This window comes from Pollachius pollachius, assembly GCF_949987615.1.
Source record: "Pollachius pollachius genome assembly, chromosome: 3".
Lineage (NCBI taxonomy): Eukaryota > Metazoa > Chordata > Actinopteri > Gadiformes > Gadidae > Pollachius > Pollachius pollachius.
Genome location: NC_136936.1, coordinates 48,053,182 through 48,075,322, shown reverse-complemented (window position 1 = coordinate 48,075,322; position 22,141 = coordinate 48,053,182). Strand labels below are relative to the sequence as shown.

The 22,141-nt window shown below is 47.1% G+C and overlaps 1 protein-coding gene across 1 annotated transcript; it reads left to right on the top strand.

Moving 5' to 3' along the window:
• Window positions 1-1,977: 1,977 nt before the first annotated feature.
• kcnj3a (potassium inwardly rectifying channel subfamily J member 3a) lies at window positions 1,978-21,795 on the top strand (the record flags this gene model as incomplete). The annotated part of the gene is made up of 3 exons (XM_079731415.1): window positions 1,978-2,655; window positions 3,366-3,582; window positions 21,167-21,795. 3 exons carry the CDS (start codon window positions 1,978-1,980, stop codon window positions 21,793-21,795), a joined length of 1,524 nt encoding a protein of 507 aa, XP_079587541.1.
• Between the last annotated feature and the right edge of the window lie 346 nt (window positions 21,796-22,141).

Here is a 22,141-nt window from a genome sequence, read left to right as displayed (position 1 = left end):
GGGAGGGAAAGAAGGAGGAAGGGAGGGAGGGGGAGGGAGAGAGGGAGGGCGGGGGGAGGAGGGGGGAAGGGAGGGGAGAGGAGGGACGAATGGAGGGAGGACGAAGGAGAGAGGAGGAGGGAGGAAGGGAGCAGGGAGAGAGGGAGGGGGGAGGGAGAGGGGGTGGGAAGGAGGGAGGGAGGGAAAGAGGCAGGGGGGAGGGAGGGAGGGAGGGAGGGAGGGGGGGAGGGAGGGAGGGGTGAGCAGCGCAGGTGCAGCCTACCTTGAGGTGGTTGTCCGGGAGCCTGTCCTGTTGTTCCTGAGCTTGACCCAGCCGCTGACACGAACAGAACATGCTGTCGCTGTCCACACACATCCTGGGCTTTCTCCCTTCTACCTGACGCTTTATAGAGAAATGCTTTCAGATTGGGAATATATAGGACATATTATTACGCATGACACATGTGATAATATACATTTTGTTTACACTAATTATATTCAGGCTATTTATGTTTTACATGCTTTTTGCAAAGGTGGTTCGTTTTATAATTTCACATAGTTTGTGAAATAAGGATATAATTAAACATTTATTATGAATGTGGATTGTTATATTTACAAATATCTTGTGAGGTAAGTTAATAATTATACATTTAGAATGACTATAGATTGTTAAATGTAGGCCTACAGATAGCTTGAGAAGTAAGGTAATAATTATTCATTTCATAATGAATGTAGATTGTAATATTTACATATAGCTTGTGGTAAGTTAATAATTCTATATGTATAATGAATGTAGATTGTAATATAGCTTGTGGTAAGGTTGTAATTAATAATTAATTATAACCATACTTAACACGCTATATGTAAATGTTGTATTCAGCTTTCAAAGCAGGGCTGGTGCACCATAAGGAAGAATTTAATATTTTCTGTCCATGTTCTGTATGGAAGAAAACACTAGAATACATTCAAACAACGTATTCCCCTCAAGAAATAACAATGAAGTATCGCTAATAAAGGTATATGGCAGTTGACGCTTCGCTGCCACAGACCGGTCAGACTATACTATTAAAAGGCAGCCCTTACAAAGTATAGTAGATGGCTATTCCCTCCCCCTCAGCATGTCCTATAGTGCCACCACTAGCAGCACTGAGCGCATCATTGCGTGCGGAACGGGGAAGTGCGCAGGAGCAGTCTAGGGTAATCAGAGAGAAGGATACTGGGAGCCAGGACAGCATCTGGCGGATCTGTACTCCCTGAACATGAGAATATCTTCGACATTGTGTTAGGAGGGGGGAAAAGAGCCACAAATTATTTTCTTCGACGCGCCTCGCCAAAATGAAGATCGGACGCTGATTCTTTTGTTATTGAATTTTTTTTGCACCCAAACCACATTTGTTTTCACCATACGCTTAAATGCATCCTATAGATATCAAGGGAAGGTTTTGGGAACCGAATTCTCTCAAACGTTTTCTAAGCGAGTGTCGAGAGTGCGCAAAGACCGATTTCACCGAGAAAAACCATTTAAACAAATAAATGCGCTTAAAGGTCTGCATTTATGGGACACTTGGAATATGTTCAACTCTCCAGGAAAGACTTAGTGAAAGGAAAATTTGGTCATTTCTAATCTGATCTCCATAGCTACACGGGGAATCCCATGGTCCGCGACACACCAAATCACCAGAAACCTGGACTGCGACGCGGTTGGATACCTCCCGTGCGTCGCCTTTTATGCATTTGGATTTTTTCTCCGCGGGATTTGTACATTTCATGTAGATCCCTGACATGTTCATGGCTCCGGAGTCTAGCGACAGTAAGCCTAGCGTGTGTGGAGAGCGGACGATGCGACTAGTTAGGCAGAGCCAGCGCACTTTCCCTTCGCCCTGTTCCAATTAGGCGCTATTACGCACAGGAGTGTCAGCCAGGACCACCAAACGCGTCTCCCACCATAGACTTCTCATTAAAATCATTCCTAATTTCCTTCGCAGCTGTCATCGTAGTATGTCTGCACTTCGAAAGAAATTTGGGGACGATTATCAGGTAGTGACCACCTCATCCAGCGGGTCTGGGTTCAACCAGGGTCCCCCGGAGAAGAAAAAGAAGAGGCAGCGCTTCGTTGACAAGAACGGGCGATGTAACGTCCAGCATGGAAACCTGGGTGGTGAGACCAGCAGGTACCTCTCGGACTTGTTTACAACTCTGGTCGACTTGAAATGGCGGTGGAATCTGTTCATCTTCATCCTAACTTACACGGTGGCGTGGCTCTTCATGGCCTCCATGTGGTGGGTGATCGCCTACATCCGGGGAGACCTTCATCGAACCCACGACGACAAGTACACGCCGTGTGTGGCCAACGTGTACAACTTTCCCTCAGCCTTCCTGTTCTTCATCGAGACCGAGGCCACCATAGGATACGGGTACAGATACATCACGGACAAATGTCCCGAGGGCATCATCCTCTTCCTGTTCCAGTCCATCCTGGGCTCCATCGTGGACGCCTTTCTGATCGGCTGTATGTTCATCAAAATGTCCCAGCCCAAGAAGAGGGCCGAGACCCTGATGTTCAGTGAACACGCGGTGATCTCCATGCGAGATGGGAAGCTGACGCTCATGTTTAGGGTGGGCAACCTGCGTAATAGCCATATGGTCTCCGCACAGATCCGCTGCAAACTGCTGAAAGTAAGTGGCCGTAGCCGTGCACAGCACAGGGCTCCCCCATCCTACACACCCCTACATATGGAGCATGTGTTTGTGTTGTCAATGTTCTGTCTACGAAGGCGAATAGGGATATAGGCCTGGGTCTGATTTGCATGTCCTTTATGGTTTGCTTGTTATTTAGTTGTTTTACTTATTTGATCAAAGTAAATTCATACTCGTTCTTACTCTTCATGTGCAAACTAAATTGCACTCTGAAAGATTGCTCTGCTCTTTATGGCTTTGACCATTACATAATGTCTATATTCTGTGTGTGTGTGTGTGTGTGTGTGTGTGTGTGTGTGTGTGTGTGTGTGTGTGTGTGTGTGTGTGTGTGTGTGTGTGTGTGGGGGGGGGGGGGGGGGGGGGGGGGGGGGGAATCAAAACACTGGCGTACCAAGTGTCTACTCTCTGTTTGCCGTCTGACAGTTTATCTTTAAACGTTGATTTAATATGTTGTTATGATTAAAGTGGGCGGGAGCTACGCGTTTGTTATCAGCCCCGTCCAAACTGATCTTCCGGTGGGCCCCTGATTGACAACACGAAGGCCCCTCCGCCCGCTGGCTCAATGATCGCTGTGATTGCTCCAGAAATGCGAACGGCTGTCACAGAGGCTCACTTTTGTTTGCTGTCTCCTTCCTTTCTATCCCACCGACCCGCCAACCAACCGACCAACCAACCGTCCACTCGCGCAGTCTCGCCAGACGCCCGAGGGAGAGTTCCTTCCCCTGGATCAGCTGGAGCTGGACGTGGGATTCAGCACCGGAGCGGACCAGCTCTTCCTCGTCTCACCGCTCACCATCTGCCACGTGATTGACACCAAGAGCCCCTTCTACGAACTCTCCCAGAGGTCCATGCAAACGGAACAGTTTGAGATTGTTGTCATACTAGAAGGGATAGTGGAGACCACAGGTGAGTGATCACAATTTCTGAGTCATCTTTCTTTTATTCGTTCGTTATTAGACTGCTTATGCAGGGAGCCTGGAAATGATGTTGTTCTCAACGCTTGGCAGCTGGTTGGTTGAAATGGATCGATTATATAAGAACCCAAATGTGTTGAGTCGAAAAGCGTAGTATCATCTATATTCACATCATTCTTTGTGTTAATTATGGTTCTGAGAAGGGAGTTTATTTAAATACTGTTATGAGTGAGTAGACGATGGGAGGGGGGTTTCAGCTGAGCTTGCAAATATGCCAATTCCTTCTGCTCATCACAGATATAAAAATATGATTGCTCTGCATTAACGTAAGCCGTATTCCAGATACATCTGTCTTTCTCCCCAACGAGTCAATCACTACTCTTTCTATACAACTTCTGTGAAATGATTTTCTTATAATCCCCATTGGAATATAAAGAAAATCAAGCAATATCCTGAAATTATGCTATTCCGTTATAACAACCAGGCTAGTTCTTTAATTTCTAAATCCCAACACAGCTTTTCAAAGGTAGATGAACACAGACGGGTGATTTAATGTTTTACAGTGAAGTGGTGATAAGTTGATGTGTGGATCCGTGCACAGTCGCCCGCCTGGGCTTACATTAAGTATAGTCTACAGATACAGACCCAGGAGTCAACGTGATTCTGTTCTGAATGTGAAAATCTCTAATCATGACCTCATTGCATATCAGTCGAACGATGATGAGATCATAAGATGAAGGCAGACTAAGTGAATGCCGGATGAACGCTTCAGTAGGTCGATTGTCGATTGGCATCATCCAAGGAGTTTTACCATCGGGGCACACGTGTTTTGCCCCAGTGGGAATCGTACACCAAACCCAGACAGTGATAATGCCTTGCTCATGATTTATACTAGAGTTCTTTCTTTCTTTCTTTCTTTCTTTCTTTCTTTCTTTCTTTCTTTCTTTCTTTCTTTCTGTGGTATTTCTTGGGGGTGATTTGAACCATGTCAAACAAATACTTTGTTAATTAGCTTGTACATTTTTCATTCAAATTAAGTAATTCATTATATCATTTTATAGAATTGCCTGGAAATAGAATATTTTACATAGTGTTGTCAACATGTGTTCATTACTGCATAGCACATAGACCCAATACATTTCCCTGGTGAATATTATCTAATGACCACACCTAAGCACCAACTAATTACTAGCATTAGTATTCAGTAATAAGGGATTTAGTTACTTCTATGCATATGTCTAGTTCCCCCGCAAGTATAAAGCTATTTCAGCACTGAATGTAAAGCTATCTCAGTGTATGCGGTCATGCTAGGTTGGTGAAGTGTCTCACACTAAAACAATCTATGGTTAAAAATTGATGTACAGTCAAAGTCTAAACCCTCAGAAGCTTTCATTTGTGGCCAATGCAACTCTGTTTCCATGGCAACCTCTCCTGGAGCATTCACCATTGCAGCACTGCACCTAAACTTAGATTTTCTGTTTTTTTCTTATTCCTATAATATGGAATGAGAATCCGCCGTCAGTTTGCGTGCCAGTAAACATGGAATGGCGCACATTAAAACCAAACCGGCCAGTGGCTCAAATGGCCCAGTAATGGCAAGCGTCATGTTGAGTGATTTGTGACAAGAGGAGCCACAGGACTGCGGCTGCTACTTGCTCCGGAACAGTCTTTGTTCAGTAGTGACAGAATTAGTCTCTGTAAACCGAACCGTTTCCATAAAGCAGTGACCGGATCAGTTTCTGTAAACAGAGCCATCTCTGTAAAGCAGTGACAGGATCAGTCTCTGTAAACAGAACAGTCTCCATAAAGCAGTGACAGGTCCGTCCCTACAGAGCCATCTCTGTAAAGCAATGACAGGATCAGTCTCTACTGAACAGTCTCTATGAAGCAGTGACAGGATCAGTCTCTACTAAACAGTCTCCATAAAGCAGTGACAAAATAAGTCTCTGTAAACAGAACCATCTCCGTAAAGCAGTGACAGAATACGTCTCTATATACAGAAAAGTCTCCATAAAAAAAGTGACAGGATCAGTTTCTGAAGTAAAGACTCTACAGTCTGTACAGCAGCAACATAATAAGACTATACCTAAACAGTAGTGAAAGATCAAGTCTCTGTATATCAGCAAAACATTAGTCTACAGAGCAGTCACTGCACATCACTGACATGATAAGTCTCTGTATACAGAACGGTCTCCTTGTGTAGCAGTAACAGAACAAGTCTCTGTATATTAGGGGCAGAATAAGTCTGCAGAACATTCTCTGTACAGCGGCAACAGAAACATGTAATATTTATGGGGCTCTGAGTTGTTTACTAGGGAAAAAAGTAATCTATTTTTGTGTGTGGAAGATTCTCAGTTAGGTAACACAAGTTGTGTTGTCTCTTCCCTGTGGATTAAAACACAGGGAACAATAAGTAAACTTTTCCCCTGACTTTTGACTGAAAATGGTTTCTAATTTCTAGCGTTAAGGCCAGAGGGACAAAATCATTATTTCTCACACCCGGAGCATGACCCTCCAGTGCACAAATCATTTTTGTGCTTGATATTGTTGAGAAACACAGAAATAATTACAAGGTCTAAGGACTCGAAAACACAAGTATTTAATTTGATTTCGGCACCCAAACAATCGTCCAAATGAAAAATGAGCAAGAGTTTTTTTTTTCGTCTGAGCCATTTGAGCTGAGCCAACCGGTGGTTCAATCTCCATTATGAACACCTTAAACGAGAGGCTGTCACCCTTACTCAGGATCACATGCATATGTTTTGTGACATACTGCAGCATTGCAAACAAGGTTTTTTGGCACTCATTCAGCCAACGCGTTTATCCAGAGCGACTTACAAGTGACTTTTTTTTTAAAGTGTTCAAATTAGTGCCGGTTGTCATCCTAGTCGTTCGCTGCACTTTAGATGTCTTACTCCCATGAAACCAGTAGCATCGTTTATGGACATTTTATGCACATTTTATGCACATCGGTTAGTGCTTTAGCCGCGTTTATATCTCCATAGGGAGCGGGTTTGATCCCTATGGAGATATAAAGGGCTTGTTCTAAGGTCACGCTAATAAGTCTGTTCCACGAGATGACACTAAAATGGTACACACTGCAGCTTTAAGTAAAATGTCAGTTTTTGGTTGTTTTATTTTATTGAACATCATCGCTGTGTGTGCATTATTCCAAAAAGAGCTTGGATTCAGGATTTTATTGTTGTATGTTGCCACATAAGAAGGTGATGACATACAGCTTCAATATAGAATGCATTAATGATAACTTGAACTCACTGCTTTGTTTTAAGAAACATAAACAGTGGTGAACAGCATTTGGCTCCTTGCATGACCACAGAGTAAATCCCTGTCTACATACAAACACAACTTGCCTTGTAATAAATCACAAGGTAAGACCGGGGTCGTAATTAAACCTATAACGGCGTTTAAACAACACAAATGGGAAATTTAAAAAAAGAGGCCCATTTGTTCATTAGCGTTTCTAGAAAATTGGAAGGAAAGAATAAACCTGTTGTTAACCCCGGCTAGGCATCTTCATGCGTGAAACCAATCTCCCTGCTGCAATTGAATTCATTTCATAATTCGCAGTGGCACATTTTCCCAATTAATTCACACTCAGCCCTACCCCCTGCCATTTGGGATCACCTAGTTCTTGCATGCTGTATTCTTTGGATCTCGGCTTGTGATGTGATAGTGCCTTGATGACTGTAACAGGATGCAAAAACCTACACCGTCAGCACCATCACCATCGCTCCAAAGCCTCCAACAGCACGACAAGGTGATGGAGGCGTGCGTCTGCGGTGGACACAAATATATGTCAATGTCTTTATTTTAACCCGGCGATCACGTCCGTGCTGTGAAAGATACCAAAACATCTACAAAAAATTGTATCGTTGGCGTACGCTTTATCTTTCGCCACTTCGGTGATGCGACTTTCATGCAAATGCATAGTGAAAGATGAATGCGCTTTTGGCAGCGTGACGTGGAATTTGCATGATGTTGCCGAGTCTAGTTCAACATGTTTGGAAGACTCCCGGTATAATGGTCTTTTATTAGGATTTATGAACACACAGTTATGGAGTTTGTCCTCCTCCGTGACCCCAATGCCGACTACGTCTGGGAGATGCATGGCTCCGGGCCAGCTCGACACTGTTTCATGTGTGTTTGAACGAATGGAGGAGGAAAGCTAATTATTCTACGAAACCAGAGCGCCACAATATCTATGACCAGCATTCCAGCTCATGAGGCATCTCTCCGTGATCAGTAATATTGCCGTTTATTTCCTGGCTTGTCGTTCTCTTCGTGCAGTGATGCTGTCATGGATAAGAGGCCCCATTGTTTATGCTGCTTAGTATTGATTCCTCTGAAGTCGTCTTCTCATGTTGAAACCTTTATCCTTTCATAAGGTAGTGGGCCTGTGTTTTTATTGCTTCCCGATATCCATATCAGCCCCATAGTTTTCCTTTGAATGCCACAACAAGGCATTAACCCCCACTGTTCGTAGAGTAAAACAACCTATTACACAATGCAGCATAACCACGTATTACATAATGCATTATAAGCACGTATAACATAAATAATGTATCCAAATATAACATAATGCATTATAAGCACGTATAACATAAATAATGTATCCATTTATAACATAATGCATTATAAGCACGTATAACATAAATAATATAACATGAGGAAGAATAACCACGTATAACATAAATAATATATCTATTTATAACACGAGGAAGAATAACCACGTATATAACATAAATAATATAACCACATATAATGTAAAGAAGCATAACCACGTATAACATGAGGAATATAACCACGTATAACATAAATAATATAACCACATATAACGTGAATAAGCATAACCACGTATAGCATGAGGAATATAACCACGTATAACATTAAGAATATAACCACGTATCAAATAAAGAAGTATAACCACGTATAACATTAAGAATATAACCATGTATATCATATAGAAGCATAGCCATGTATCACATCCCGAAGTTCCTTAGGGGAAGGTAGGAGGAGGGATGCGACTGCTGTTTATTCATGTGTTTGTTTATTCTTATGTATTTAATGTGCTTATGTGCTTATGTTTTTATTCATATGTATTTATTAATATGCTCATACAGCCAGTATGGGGTTATGCTGAAGGCAGGTTTTTCAGTAAACAAGAAAGCGGTCGATTACCCAGTAAGAATCTTTAAAAAGCACAACCATTTGCGCAGTCTAAAAAGGAAAGATTCACGTGCCGAAAGAAAACGAAAACCTGAACCCGTTGGTTTGATTGGTTCTGATTGGATAATTAATGGTTCAAATGAATAAATGGCGAAAACACCCGTTTCATCATGGCTTCTAACCAGGTATTTTAATCAAATGAAAAAAGGCTGCCTAATAAACATGACATGGTTCATACTGAGAACATGCCTCACTCAGGACAAAGACAGGGATCTCGTGTCTCGTATTAGTGTCAGCGCGGTGTCTAGCGACGCCAGCCCTGGATAATTAGCCCTGGAAAACATCTCGCGCCTCCGATCGACTGGAGACCCCACCGGCGGGCTCGGATCACTGGCTCATCACGAGCAGATGAAACGGAGACCGCGAGAGGAGTCGCGCTAGCAGGTCCGGCGGTCTGACACGAGCGCAGAGGCTCGTGAGTAGGAGGCCCAAGCCCAGCGGCACTAAGGCCTCGCGGGAGAGCCGGCTCGTGGTAACCCTGGAAGGCCAACGCTGTCGCGGTTATGAGCCGGAGGGAGGGAGGGAGGAAGGGAGGGAGGGAGGGAGGAAGGGAGGGAGGAAGGGAGGGAGGGAGGGAGGGAGGGAGGAAGGGAGGAAGGAAGGAAGGAAGGGAGGGAGGGAGGGAGGGAGGAAGGAAGGGAGGAAAGGAGGGAGGGAGGGAGGAAGGGAGGGAGGGAGGGAGGAAGGAAGGAAGGAAGGAAGGAAGGGAGGGAGGGAGGGAGGGAGGGAGGGAGGAAAGGAGGGAGTGAGGGAGGAAGGAAGGGAGGGAGGGATGGAGGAAGGGAAGGAGGGAGGGAGGGAGGGAGGGAGGAAAGGAGGGAGTGAGGGAGGAAGGAAGGGAGGGAGGGAGGGATGGAGGAAGGGAAGGAGGGAGGGAGGGAGGGAGGGAGGAAGGAAGGGAGGGAGGGAGGGAGGGAGGGAGGGAGGAAGGAAGGAGGGAGGGAGGGAGGAAGGGAGGAAGGAAGGAAAGGAGGAAGGGAGGGAGGGAGGGAGGGAGGAAGGAAGGGAGGAAGGAAGGAAGGGAGGGAGGGAGGGAAGGAGGGAGAAGAGAAGTCGAGATGCCTCCCGGTGCCCCCTGTACCCGGAGGTCGGCCCGTAACTCAGGGTGATGGATGACTCTCCTTGGTTAAACACTCGGGCCCCCGGGGGTCACTCCAGAGTGTTAATAAAGGTCCGGTGGAAGCCGGGCGCTCTCTGGTGAACAGGTGAGAACAGGGGTCTCCAATTAAATTTAATGCGTAGCTGGGGTCAGAGCACCGCGGTGTCCGGGCTCCCTGCTGGGACCCGCCTGTGTAGCGCACATGTTGAATTCCCTCTCTCTCTCTCTCTCTCTCTCTCTCTCTCTCTCTCTCTCTGTCTCCCTCTCTCTCTCTTTCTCTCTCTCTCTCTCTGTCTCTCTCTCTCTCTCTCTCTCTCTCTCTCTGTCTCTGTCTCTGTCTCTCTTTCTCTCTCTCTCTCTCTCTCTGTCTCTGTCTCTGTCTCTGTCTCTCTCTCTATCTCTCTCTCTCTCTCTCCATTAGGCGGTGAGAAGTTCCTTTAGCTAATGAGAATAGTTAGACACAATTAGGCGTTAAAATATTTTCATGGTTAACATTAAAGGGATTTTTTGTGGAGGAAGTAAACTCATAATTAGACCGTCATACTTTCTCGATTTTTTTTCTCTCTTCCTTTCATTCCGCTTTGTCTTAATTGGGCTATTTTAGACTCCAATTGTTTCCTTTGTTATGCATATCTGCCTACGCTGTGCCCCCTACCCTCCCAGCCATCCCTGGTAGGACTGGACTCCTACACAATGCATATAAAGGTCTAAATGTGTCTCCCTCCAATATAGAGCATCCGCATATCCCATACATACACTCCTATGCCCTGTGTTCCGCATTTCCATCCCTCATTCTTTACAAGCCCATTTTGATCGATTTTATCGACACAAACTATAAAAGTAAACGAACTGTGAACAGGTTATCGACTGGCCTCGCTCATCTTCCATATGTCTCCTATCGCAGACATGTACCGACGACGGCAGAGCTTTGCCATGACTGCGTCTTTCCCATCCCATAACGACTATCTAATGTGTATCTAATAATTGTGCCCCGGTTTGATAGCGTAATAGGCGATGAACAATGCACTGGCGTCGACATGGATAATTCATTACCCCCCATCGTCGGACGAACTGAGTGAGGTAATTGTGTCTTTAGGGATTTGTCGGGACTCCGTTGGTGTGTTATAGTCTTAGTCGTTGGAGGTGTGACCCGGTGGCCCGGCACTCAGGGGTACTACGTCGCTAGGCGTAGACGCATCACCACAGCGATTACGAGACGGCGATCTCGTCACGTAACGCGTGCGGTGAAACCAACTATCGTGGGACATCAGCCTTCAGAGGCCGCAGGCCTCAATGTTTACCCCTGGTTTGTGGGAGGGAGGGGCATCACACCCTCTCAGGGACAGTATAGAGCGTGGCTATATTTGACAGAAGGTTGGGTCTCTTGGTTGGGGAAGACGGTTTCCCATGTGGGATGTTTTGATCCAGTCGCTGTGTTCTCCGGGCCAGCGGCGGTATCGACCGGCAGGGCCCGGTCCCTGAAGTGCAGGGGCATCAATCCACCGTCCTGCAGTCACCAGACCTTGGGTTCTGTGTTCTGGTAAGGCCGTCCTCCAGGGACTAATCCCTTTTGCAAAGTCTGTCCTTCAGACATGCGTTTGCTAATGCTAGCATGACAGCTATCTACCGAGGATGGAATACATTTGAGAACCCATTTTACCCCATTTCCCCTGGTGTTTGGTTCCTGGCCACACATGATTTCATGTTCAAATCGCCTTTAGCAAGCCCGATCAGTAAGGTGTGTTGGATAAGCTGGATATGAATTCTTCTTCTCCGATACCAAACAGGGTTTTCCTAACTGACAAAGCAAACGGTTTCCGCCTGAATGTTATCTCGGCCATTAGTGTCCTGTTCCTCCTGAAGGCAGGTCACTGACTGGCCGTCTGAAACCAAACTGCCTTTCTTTGACAGCCTGGTAGAGCGTTGGCACTGCCTCCGCCCATGTGCGCGTGTCCCCGGTTGAGACCACATGCCCACATTATCCCCGGGCCAACCTCGCTACGCCTTCTGTGGAGACGTTACCCCCACCTCCTCGCTTCTGTTCCCTCCTTCCTCTCTCCTCCAGCGAACCTTGCTCCAGCGAATCTGCTGTTTCACGGTTGTTTGCTGCCAACCTCTACCACCACCGCCATCACTAGCATCACCTCCGTGAACATATCCCCAGCATCACCACCAATAGCACCACCAACAACACCAGCACCAGCACCACCACCACCACCACCACCAATAACATATCCCCAGCACCACCACCATTAACATACTGTATCCTAACCGCCACCACCACCACTAACATTTCCTTAGCAGCAGCAGCACCGCTGCTAACATATCGTCACCACCACCACAGTGCTCTCCTCCTCCTCCCTTCTCCCTCCACTAACAGCCCCCTCCAATCACCCTGTGTTGTATTGGGTGGGGGTGGGTGGGGTGGGGTGTGCGGGGGGGAATGAACACGCATGCAGTGAGTGACCGAGCGCTTCCTTCGCAGATTGATGGAACAGTGAGACAGTACGGACAGTGGGGGGGGGGGGGGGGGGGGGGGGGGGGCGGAGGGAGAGAGGGCTGGAGGGTGGAGGAGGTGATGGAGCTGGGGGTGGGGGTAATTCCATGCCTGGAAATTGAACGGGGGGTGGGAGAGAGAGAGGGAGAGCGGAGGGGTGAGGGGAGGAAGAGAAAAATCAAACGGGTCACTAAAAGCTGCTGGATTTCTCTGTGCCGTACCACTTCATGACGGTCACCATAGAAACACGTTACTCAGCGACTTGTGTCCACAATGGATGTATTGGTTCCAAAATGGGATTTGCCTCTTTTTTTTTAATCCATTTTTACCGACACCAGTTTATTCATTTAGATTTTCTTTCACTTATTGCAAAACAAGGCGGCCACTGGCGTGTGAAGCAGCTTCCCCTTCACGCTGGCTCTCTGTCCGCCGTGACGGGCCCCTCCCCCCCGCGCTCCTCCCCGGCGAACTTATCTTATCTCCCTGTCCTTCGGTCTCAACCTCTTCCACTCAAGCGGGTGTTGTTTAGCGCAGCCGTTTAATATTTCACATCGCACGTCTTAAAGACGAGCGGACAAAACGGGAATCCTCTCTCGTTGAGCTCGGCGGGTGGGGGGGGGGGGGCGGAGAGAATTGAAAGAAGGAAGGAAATGAGGACGGCGGTCTAGCGGTCTGTTGTCGCCTCTCCTTCGTCTCTCTCGGCGGCGCCGTGGAAGTGTTGGCGGTTGAATTGAACGGATTCAATGACCGCCCCCCCCCCCCCCCCCCCCCCCCTGTTGTGTCCCTGGGCTCCTCGAGGGAGGCCTGGCCGCAGCGAGACGCTGGGGAACGGGAAGAGTGTCGAGGTGGAGGTGGGGTGTTTTGGGTGGAGGTGTTTAGCTGGAAGTGGAGGGGAGGTGCTGGCTGCTGGCACAACACGGGTTTGTTCACAAGCTGAGCGGTTTCTTAAGCTCCGGGCCGCCCTGACAGTGGGGGCTTAGTGTAGGGGGAGTCTTCCTGCCGCAATGTTTATATGTAGGCTATACGTGTCTGTATTCATATATGCTGGGCCTGTGTAGCTCATGCAACAATGTTTATATATCTGTATTCATACATGCTGGGCCCTGTGCAGCTCATTGGTGGAGTGTTAGCATCCCCCGCTAGCAGGGGTGGTGAAGGTTTGATTTCCCACCGCAGGTACACCTATGCTGCCTGAACTCGTGTTTTTATAAGACCTGGTTGTTAAAAGACGGTGTGTGAACGTCTTCATGATTTTCGAAGTGAAAGCAAGCAAGCAAGAGAGAAAGAAAGGGGTGTGAGAGTGTGTTACACCAGCTGGTGGGCAGGGATGGACACACACCGCTTTAAAGCAGACCAACACAGTGGGACACTATCCCGGGAGTCACAGTGCCTCTTAACAGGCCCTTCGTTTCCCACAAACAGATCCGTTTTAGAATCGTTCGCTGTCTGGCCTTCTCCTTTCTGTCAGATGGCTGGGCTTTATCAAAGTGGTGTGTGTGTGTGTGTGTGTGTGTGTGTGTGTGTGATATTACAAAAGTGGGTGTGCGTGTATGTGTGTGTGTGTGTGTGGGTGTGTGGGTGTGTGTGTGTGATATTACACAAGTGGGTGTGCTTTATCATTCTCATTGGTACGTCTTGGCTGCAGTTAAGTGCTGAGTTCTGCAAGCTAGCATCACTAATCTGCAACAATCCCTCGAATTGCCAGCAAAATAAAACATGTAATCAAAGTATAGTCATTTCAGAGTGAGTCTGAATCCAAGTACCATCCAGAGTACTTTTTCGTGTTCTTGTCTCTCGGAGTGGGTGGTGGATGCAAATACTCTGAAAGAACTTCTCCTGTTTAAACAACTCCATGTCCGCGAGGTTTCTGCTTGGGGTGTATTTGTTTTTCTTTGTTTCTTGTTTATTTCTATTTTTTCTTTCTTCCTTTTTCTCACTTTTGGTTACTTATCTGAATTTGTATTGCTGTTATTGTTGTCCCTGTTGAATGTTTATTTTTTTTTTTTTTATCTTTCTGTTTATAAATTCTGATTATTTTAAGTGTGTTTAATGTGTGTGTGTGTGTGCGTTTGTGTGTGTGTGTGTGTGTGTTTGTGTGTGGATATATATGGTCATTTTGTGGGGAAATTCGCTCTCAGAATAAACAACATTTTGTTATCGCTGTCTCAGTTTCCCTGGTAATATATATGGGTTTTTATTGATGCGATGAAAACAAACTAGTTTACTACTCAAGCCAAGAGGAAGGACCTAGCAACAGAGATGCTTCGAGTCCCTGTTGTTAACTCGAAGGGTTTCTAGACAGTGTTTATTCCTCGATCTCTGAGTACAGCACGTTGCTTTCTCAATCCGGTTGTTACCCTTATTGTCCCTGAATTTACTATTTTTTCATTAAAAAATGAATAACATTTTGCCGCCAGGTGCGCCCATTCCCATACATTTTGAAGCTGGTAACGCTGTGATTATCTGTTGAATCATTGGTGGAGTGATATTCATCGTGATGAGGCATTCTTTTTCAATTGAGCACATTTATGTGTGCAGTCGTGCTCTTTTGATCACCTTCTAAAGGTCTAGTTGACCAATCAATGTGCGGTCGGTTCTCCCCGTGGTTGAGGAGGTAATAAACCACAACGGGGTATCCTGTTATTGGATAATAAAGCATTAGGGGGGCGGTGATATAGGCAAAGCCAAGGCTGCTCACCATCAGTACGTTGTAACGTTTATTTATGTTATCGACTATATCCGCTGAAATTTATGCGTGCTTCTGCGGTGCTTTGAGCATGTTGTTGGTGCGCTGTAAGGGGAATATCTGGTCGTTAGTTGACCATTGTTATTAATGCAGGGTTATATAGTCAGACTGTCCTGCTGCTTAGGCAAGGGGCAAAGGGGTTTTAAGTGGTGTGTGTGTGTGTGTGTGTGTGTGTGTGTGTGTGTGTGTGTGTGTGTGTGTGTGAAAAATAATGCATTTTGGTTTGTTTTTGTTTTCATGGGGAACGGGTGATGTATCTGTTCGTGGAGAAAGGCAAAGATAAGGCCATAATCGCCATCATTTTTTATTTATTCAATTCCCATTCCAGCCAGCTGTGTGTGTGTGTGTGTGTGTGTGTGTGTGTGTGTGTGTGTGTGTGTGCGCGTGTGTGTGTTTGTGTGTGTGTGTGTGTGCGCTTGTGCTTAATCAAGCCGGGAGTGTGAACCGCTGGCAGCCTGGCTTGGGGGCCTGTGTTGACGCCTGCTCACGGAGCCCCAGAATAAGCTTGTTTTCTGCCTGGCTCTCTCCATCCTCTCTCGCCGTCAAGTAGCCCTGGAAGTCCGCATCGGAGTTGGGAGGGCTTTTCCATCACAGCTGTGGCAGAGTGGAGCTGTGCTGCGCCGCACGTAGCCGGAGTTGTGCTGCCGGCGGTCCACTTCACTCCCACACCTCTTCACCGGCTGGGGGGGAAAGAGGAGCTGGTAGCAGTGCAAAGCCGCCTGTGGCGCGGGGTTATCGAGGAGGGTACAGTGTGTTTAGGGATTTAAATGGAGATGGTACTCCACTCCGGATACTCCAGAGTTGTTCTAAGATTGCTCGACAGCGAAAGGGTTTTTTGTGTATGCTGGATCCTACGGTATGGATTTGATGGAATCCAAGGAAATGTAATCTGAAAAAGGTGGCTGATAATTATAATGGCATTTCACATCCAGTGTAGAGAAAAACTTTTTTTCTTGGTGGAAAAAATACTGATTAAAGGTCATTGCCGTGATGATAAAAACAAAAACTGTAACACTTTATAATAAGGTCCCATAATAAATAGCAATCTAGTCATTACCTAACCTTTTATTAATATTTGCTAATTGTTACTAAAATATCAATTTGGCACAAGTTAATAGTTTTTTCATCATTAATTAAATATTAGTTGTTTGCATAACCCTAACCCAAACCTAACATACAACCCTAACCCTAACACACGGCCCTAACCCTAACACACAGCCCTAACCCTAACCCTAACACACGGCCCTAACCCTAACACACGGCCCTAACCCTAACACACAGCCCTAACCCTAACCCTAACACACGGCCCTAACCCTAACACACGGCCCTAACCCTAACACACGGCCCTAACCCTAACCCTAACCCTAACACATGGCCCTAACCTTAACCAGCGACACTCTGGTCAGTGAAAAAAAACGATTAACTTGTGCCAAATAGATATTCTAGTAACAATTAACAAATATTAACAAAGGGTTAGGTAATGACTAGTTTGCTATTTATTATGGCACCTTATTATAAAGTGTTACCAAAACAACTCACAAAGTTTCAATTTATATCTGTTGGCGTTTTATTTCGCCAACATAAATGTGAATTCCGCAGATAATGAATCTAAAACCTCCATGCTGTCATGGTTTGCTGTCGTCATAAGGAGAGCTTATGCATGTTGGAGGAAGCACAAAGCTGTTTGCCTAAAACTCTGCTGAGGCAAAAATACAGAAAGAAAGCAGGGGATCACATTCGGTCTCCAAACCAATGTGCAAGAATCGGTTGAAAGGGGTGGCCAGTCGGATGTTCTTCATGATATTCATACTGACTTTGTCTAACATGTGTGTGGGTGTGTGTGTGTGTGTGTGTGTCTGTCTGTCTGTCTGTCTGTCTGTCTGTCTGTCTGTCTGTCTGTCTGTCTGTGTGTGTGTGTGTGTGTGTGTGTGTGTGTGTGTGTGTGTCTGTGTGTCTGTGTGTGTGTGGATCCGTCTGTCTGTGTCTGTCTGTCTGTCTGTCTGTCTGTCTGTCTGTCTGTCTGTCTGTCTGTCTGTGTGTGTGTGTGTGTGTGTGTGTGTGTGTGTGTGTGTGTGTTTGTGTGTGTGTGTATCCGTCTGTCTTGTGTGTGTGTGTGTGTGTGTGTGTGTGTGTGTGTGTGTGTGTGTGTGTGGATCCGTCTGTCTGTGGCACAGGATTACCACACGCTAAGTGGTCTCCCTCATTATTTTGAAAGAGACGCGAGCGCCATGATAGCTTCCCTCGCTACACAGGGCCTCGCTCATAGGTGTAATATCACATCAGCTTATGAAATGCGGTTGGCGTAGACAAAGCAATAACTCGGGAAGGGGACACACGCGGGCATCCAGCGGCTCACACTGCAGACAGATTTTCCCTGCAATTACAAGGACCCAAACACAGGCTTGCATTTCGGTCCTAGACGACGGCCCTAACGAGAACCCAGATTCTATGCGTGAGACAAACATCAAACGCAGGCTCCCCTGGCTCCGGCACCGGGGAGGGTGTTCTGAGGACGGCTGGTGTGTGATGAAGGTAACGGATAACATCTGTGTGAGTATGTATAGGTTATACTCTCTGGGTAACCCTCACGGATTCACGAAAACAAACACCCCGGCCGTATGGTCGCTCACCAACAGGATAAACAGAGAATATTTCGGTGTTATGTTTTCATGTTTTTTTTCTTTGACGGATTTCTAAACGGGAGGCATGTCTGATTGTCTAGCGGTACATACACACTGCTACAGTAGGTTTGGTTTCCATAGAAACACTGACTTCGGGGCAGGTATAAATTCTACAGTTACATAAGGCTCCACTATTAATAAATAAATACACCTCAATATTGTTATTCTTCCCCTGAAAACCGTCTGAGGTGCTCCTTCAGGGAGACACAGGGCTTTAGGAAACAACCGGATGTGATGATTAGCCATGTACGGCGTTCCAGAGATGCCCCATTCCCGGGGGGAAATCCCGGTCATACATAATAAAGGACGTGCCGTGAAACCGTGCTAGGCCTTTGAGCAAGGCATGTTGCTCTTTTTTTTAAAAAAACACGGATAATGGAGCTTCAAAGCTTCCTATTCTCCAGCCACACAATGATCGTCACCGCCGCGGTTCTTCACCACTTCTGGAACCTTCTTGTGCTTTCAAACACTCACCGTCGGCACAGATCAATGAGTAAAGCTAAATCCAGCCGCCCAAGGCACCCTTCTCTTTCCTTTTTTAGTTTTCCCTTTTTTAAAAGGGCCGCTCGTCCAAAGGGTTTCCGGTTTCTCCCTCTGAAGGCTGATTAGGAGAGAGACTGGGGGGGCTGAGGAGGCACCAGAGAGCTTGTGCTCTCTGTGTGTGTGTGTGTGTGTGTGTGTGTGTGTGTGTGTGTGTGTGTGTGTGTGTGTGTGTTCACGGCGAGGTGAGCACCAGGAACTCCTACCTTTCCACCAGGAGCCATGCAGCAGTAATTAGCATAGGACCCGTTTATTTCTGGACACGCACACTCACTTCCCTCTCTGGGTGAACGCACATTTGTGGACGTAGTTCCGGAATCGTCATGAACTCACGGTGAAAGCGGCACAGGCATCATTTCATTAATATGTGTGCGTGTTTATATATGCAGGAGTATATTATAGTGGAGGGGGCTTAACACTGCTGTAACCCCACGATGAGATCTACATGCATGTTTTATTGAGCTGTTGCCCGACGGGGCTTACAGTTTAAGCAGGGGAAAGTCAGCACATATCAAATCAATATGAAGGACACCTGAATTAATATTCTGCTGCTGCAGTTTCACAGCCTCTCCCGCTACAGCTCGCAGCGGAGCGGAAGGGAAGTATTTATTGGTTGTCGTTGTAAATATCTTCTGATGTAGAAAAGAGGAACAAGAAGGACTCAACCGCCGCGGCACTAGAACTGTAAACCCCGGCGACAACAGCAGGGACTACGTCGAACGTATGTCAAAACACTTGTTTCTACGTTTTGTTTAGAGGCAGCCTCGCGGGCAGAGCGATAGTACTTTCCATTCACACTTCCTCCCAGCCATGCCAGCTCTCCGACTCTCATTAGGCCTGTCTGCACGTCTCTACGCTTCCAGATGCCTGCAGCACGCTCAACTTACCAGGCAGCGGCGTGGCAGTAATACAATAGAGGGGCCAAATATTGCTCATGGTGCGCAGTCTTCTGGGAATCTCTGCTTCCAGAGAACTCATTCCAGGGCATTCCAGGGAGGAGTGTGAGGGGGGGGGGACGGACGGAGACACGTCACTGGCCGACAATCCAATTTCCACACCCGAGTGCTGTGTGTTATCATTTTCGGGGCCTTAATGGGAGACGGGTGCCATCAGAGGGGAAAGTGGTTCTGAAGAAGGGAAATTAGTAGTTAAATGTGGAGCGGGATGGAGGATGGATTAATTTGGTTCGTAATGATCCTCTTTTTGGAAGGCGGCAGAAAAACAATTAGGCTTTTTTACTTGAGCAGTTGCTTTTATAAGCTGCCCATCTGAGTGAAGCACAACATGGCTTCAAACGTGTTCGTGCTCATTATTAACCATGTATTTGTTGTATATTAGGCTAAATATGGCTCATTACTCTCATTAATATAACTACCGTTGACTTTGATTCCTGGAAGAAGGGTTGACTTTCAAAAGGATAACCCCCCCTGTGAGATTTAAATGCATAGCTCATAAGCATTTGCTTTAAGTTACTAGAGTTATAAACGTTTACGCATTACACCGTAATATCAGTTTTCAGACAATTACGATGGCCTCCACAGTGTTTCAAGTTCTCTCTGCTAATCACCTCATACGTTAAAGAAATGCCTATTTTTTTTAATTTGGTATTAAGAGGCGCCCGGTTCAGCTAATTGTATTCATGGAGATGCAGCGATGTGTATGTGGATAGGAATTAATTTCAGTTTCACACACAGACACACACACACACACACTCACACACACACACACACACACACACACACACACACACACACACACACACACACACACACACACACACACACACACACACACACACATACACACACACACTAACACAAGGTAATTGGGATCCATGCATTCATGTTTTAGATTACAATAGAGATGAAGATTTCACAAAAGTTTATTTTTCACCAAAATCTTCCCTTGTCTTAAGGAAAATCCTCCCTTGTCTTAAGGGATCTCTGGCTCCCTCAGTGGCCCCAGTAAATATTCCTCCTAAATCACCCATCTTCTGCTCTGTTTTCTCCTCTATCCTCTGGATCTTGGCTGGGTGGTTTGTTTAGGCTCACCAAGACGTGCACGGAGTGGTTAAGTCGTTTTCATCAGACGGTGATCACTCAACGCGAAGAGGAGCAATATTTGGAAGACTTGTCCTAAATGGAACGATCTCGGTTCATACTTATTACTCGCTGAAGGAAATATTATGATTTTTTTTCTTCTTTTTTTTCCTCCTTGATTTATCGTCTTGAAGGAGATAAATGTGGGGCTTGCTTCTGATTGCTGGAGTTCTACCTCCCAGTCGGGTCACGCTGATTTCTGCTTCAACACCTCATTTAAACAGTTATGAAATCCCCCTTTCAGATGAGAACCTGCTGATGTGGTTACAGCTTGGCTTAATTCTGCCTATTGCTGCTCCTAATGATTCTATTTGACAAATTAAGCTCTTTTTATTAAGACCCTTGCCTTTGTGGCCTTTGATACTATATTCATTTAAGGCAATATCTTTTGGTCAGCACTGTATGACTGAGTCTTAAGGCACAGCGCCACGAGGTAATCGGATTAGGGATGTGTTAGTCAATACCCGAGTATATTCAGATGTTTGTCGGGCAAAACATTAGCCTCCGGGGGTCCCCTGGAGCGTAGAGACGATGGCTCGTTTGCAACGCGACACCAGGCCTGCGAGTTAATTTGCAGCACTTAATCCGCCCCGGGCATTTCATCCATTTTAATAATACCTCATCCTGTTGTTGTCCCGCCCCCCCCCCCCCCCCCCCCCCCCCCCAGGGATGACGTGCCAGGCGCGGACGTCGTACACGGAGGACGAGGTGCTGTGGGGCCACCGCTTCTTCCCCGTCATCTCCCTGGAGGAGGGCTTCTTCAAGGTGGACTACTCGCAGTTCCACGCCACCTTCGAGGTGCCCACGCCGCCCTACAGCGTGAAGGAGGCGGAGGAGGCCCTACTGCTCTCCTCGCCGCTCCTGGCGCCGTCCCTGTGCAACAGCGGCGGCGGCGGCGGCGGCGGCGGCGGTGGCGACCGCAACAGCTCCCTGGACGGCCTGGAGGCGCTGGAGGACAGCGACTCCACGGCCAAGCTGCCCACCAAGCTGCAGAAGATGACGGGCGGGGGCTGCCGCGACGGGCTGCCCCGCAAGCTGCTGCGCATGAGCTCCACCACCTCGGAGATGACCTACAGCCTGGGCGACCTGCCCATGAAGCTGCAGCGCATCAGCTCGGTGCCGGGCGTGTCCGACGACAAGCTGCTGCTGGGGAAGGCGTCCAAGATCGGCACCGAGCCCATGAGCAAGTCGGTGGCGGACCTGCCCCCCAAGCTGCAGCGGCTGGCCGGCGGGGGGAGGATGGACGGACACCTGCCGCCCAAACTGAGGAAAATGAATTCGGACCGCTTCACGTAAAAGAAGTGCGGAAAGACGGTAAAGGCGCGCCCCCCGCGACGGACGATGGACCTGACTCGCGTGAGTTTGGCTGAGCCCACCGAAACCCAGACTGAACTCCTCCGTTACTACTTAACCTCCCCACTCCTTGTATTCCTCCTGATTTATCTACCGGGACATAAAGGACATAGTAGTATACAGACGTGTGCACATATACCTTATATCAAGTAGGGTGATGGAGTGTGCCACTTTGATCCTGGGCGTGAGTGCACGGGGTACTCTGAGAGACCGCCGAGGTGGATTTCAGGACGATGTACGGTTAGCACAATCAGGCATGTAACAAACACTTAGCGCATGTAGAGCAGAC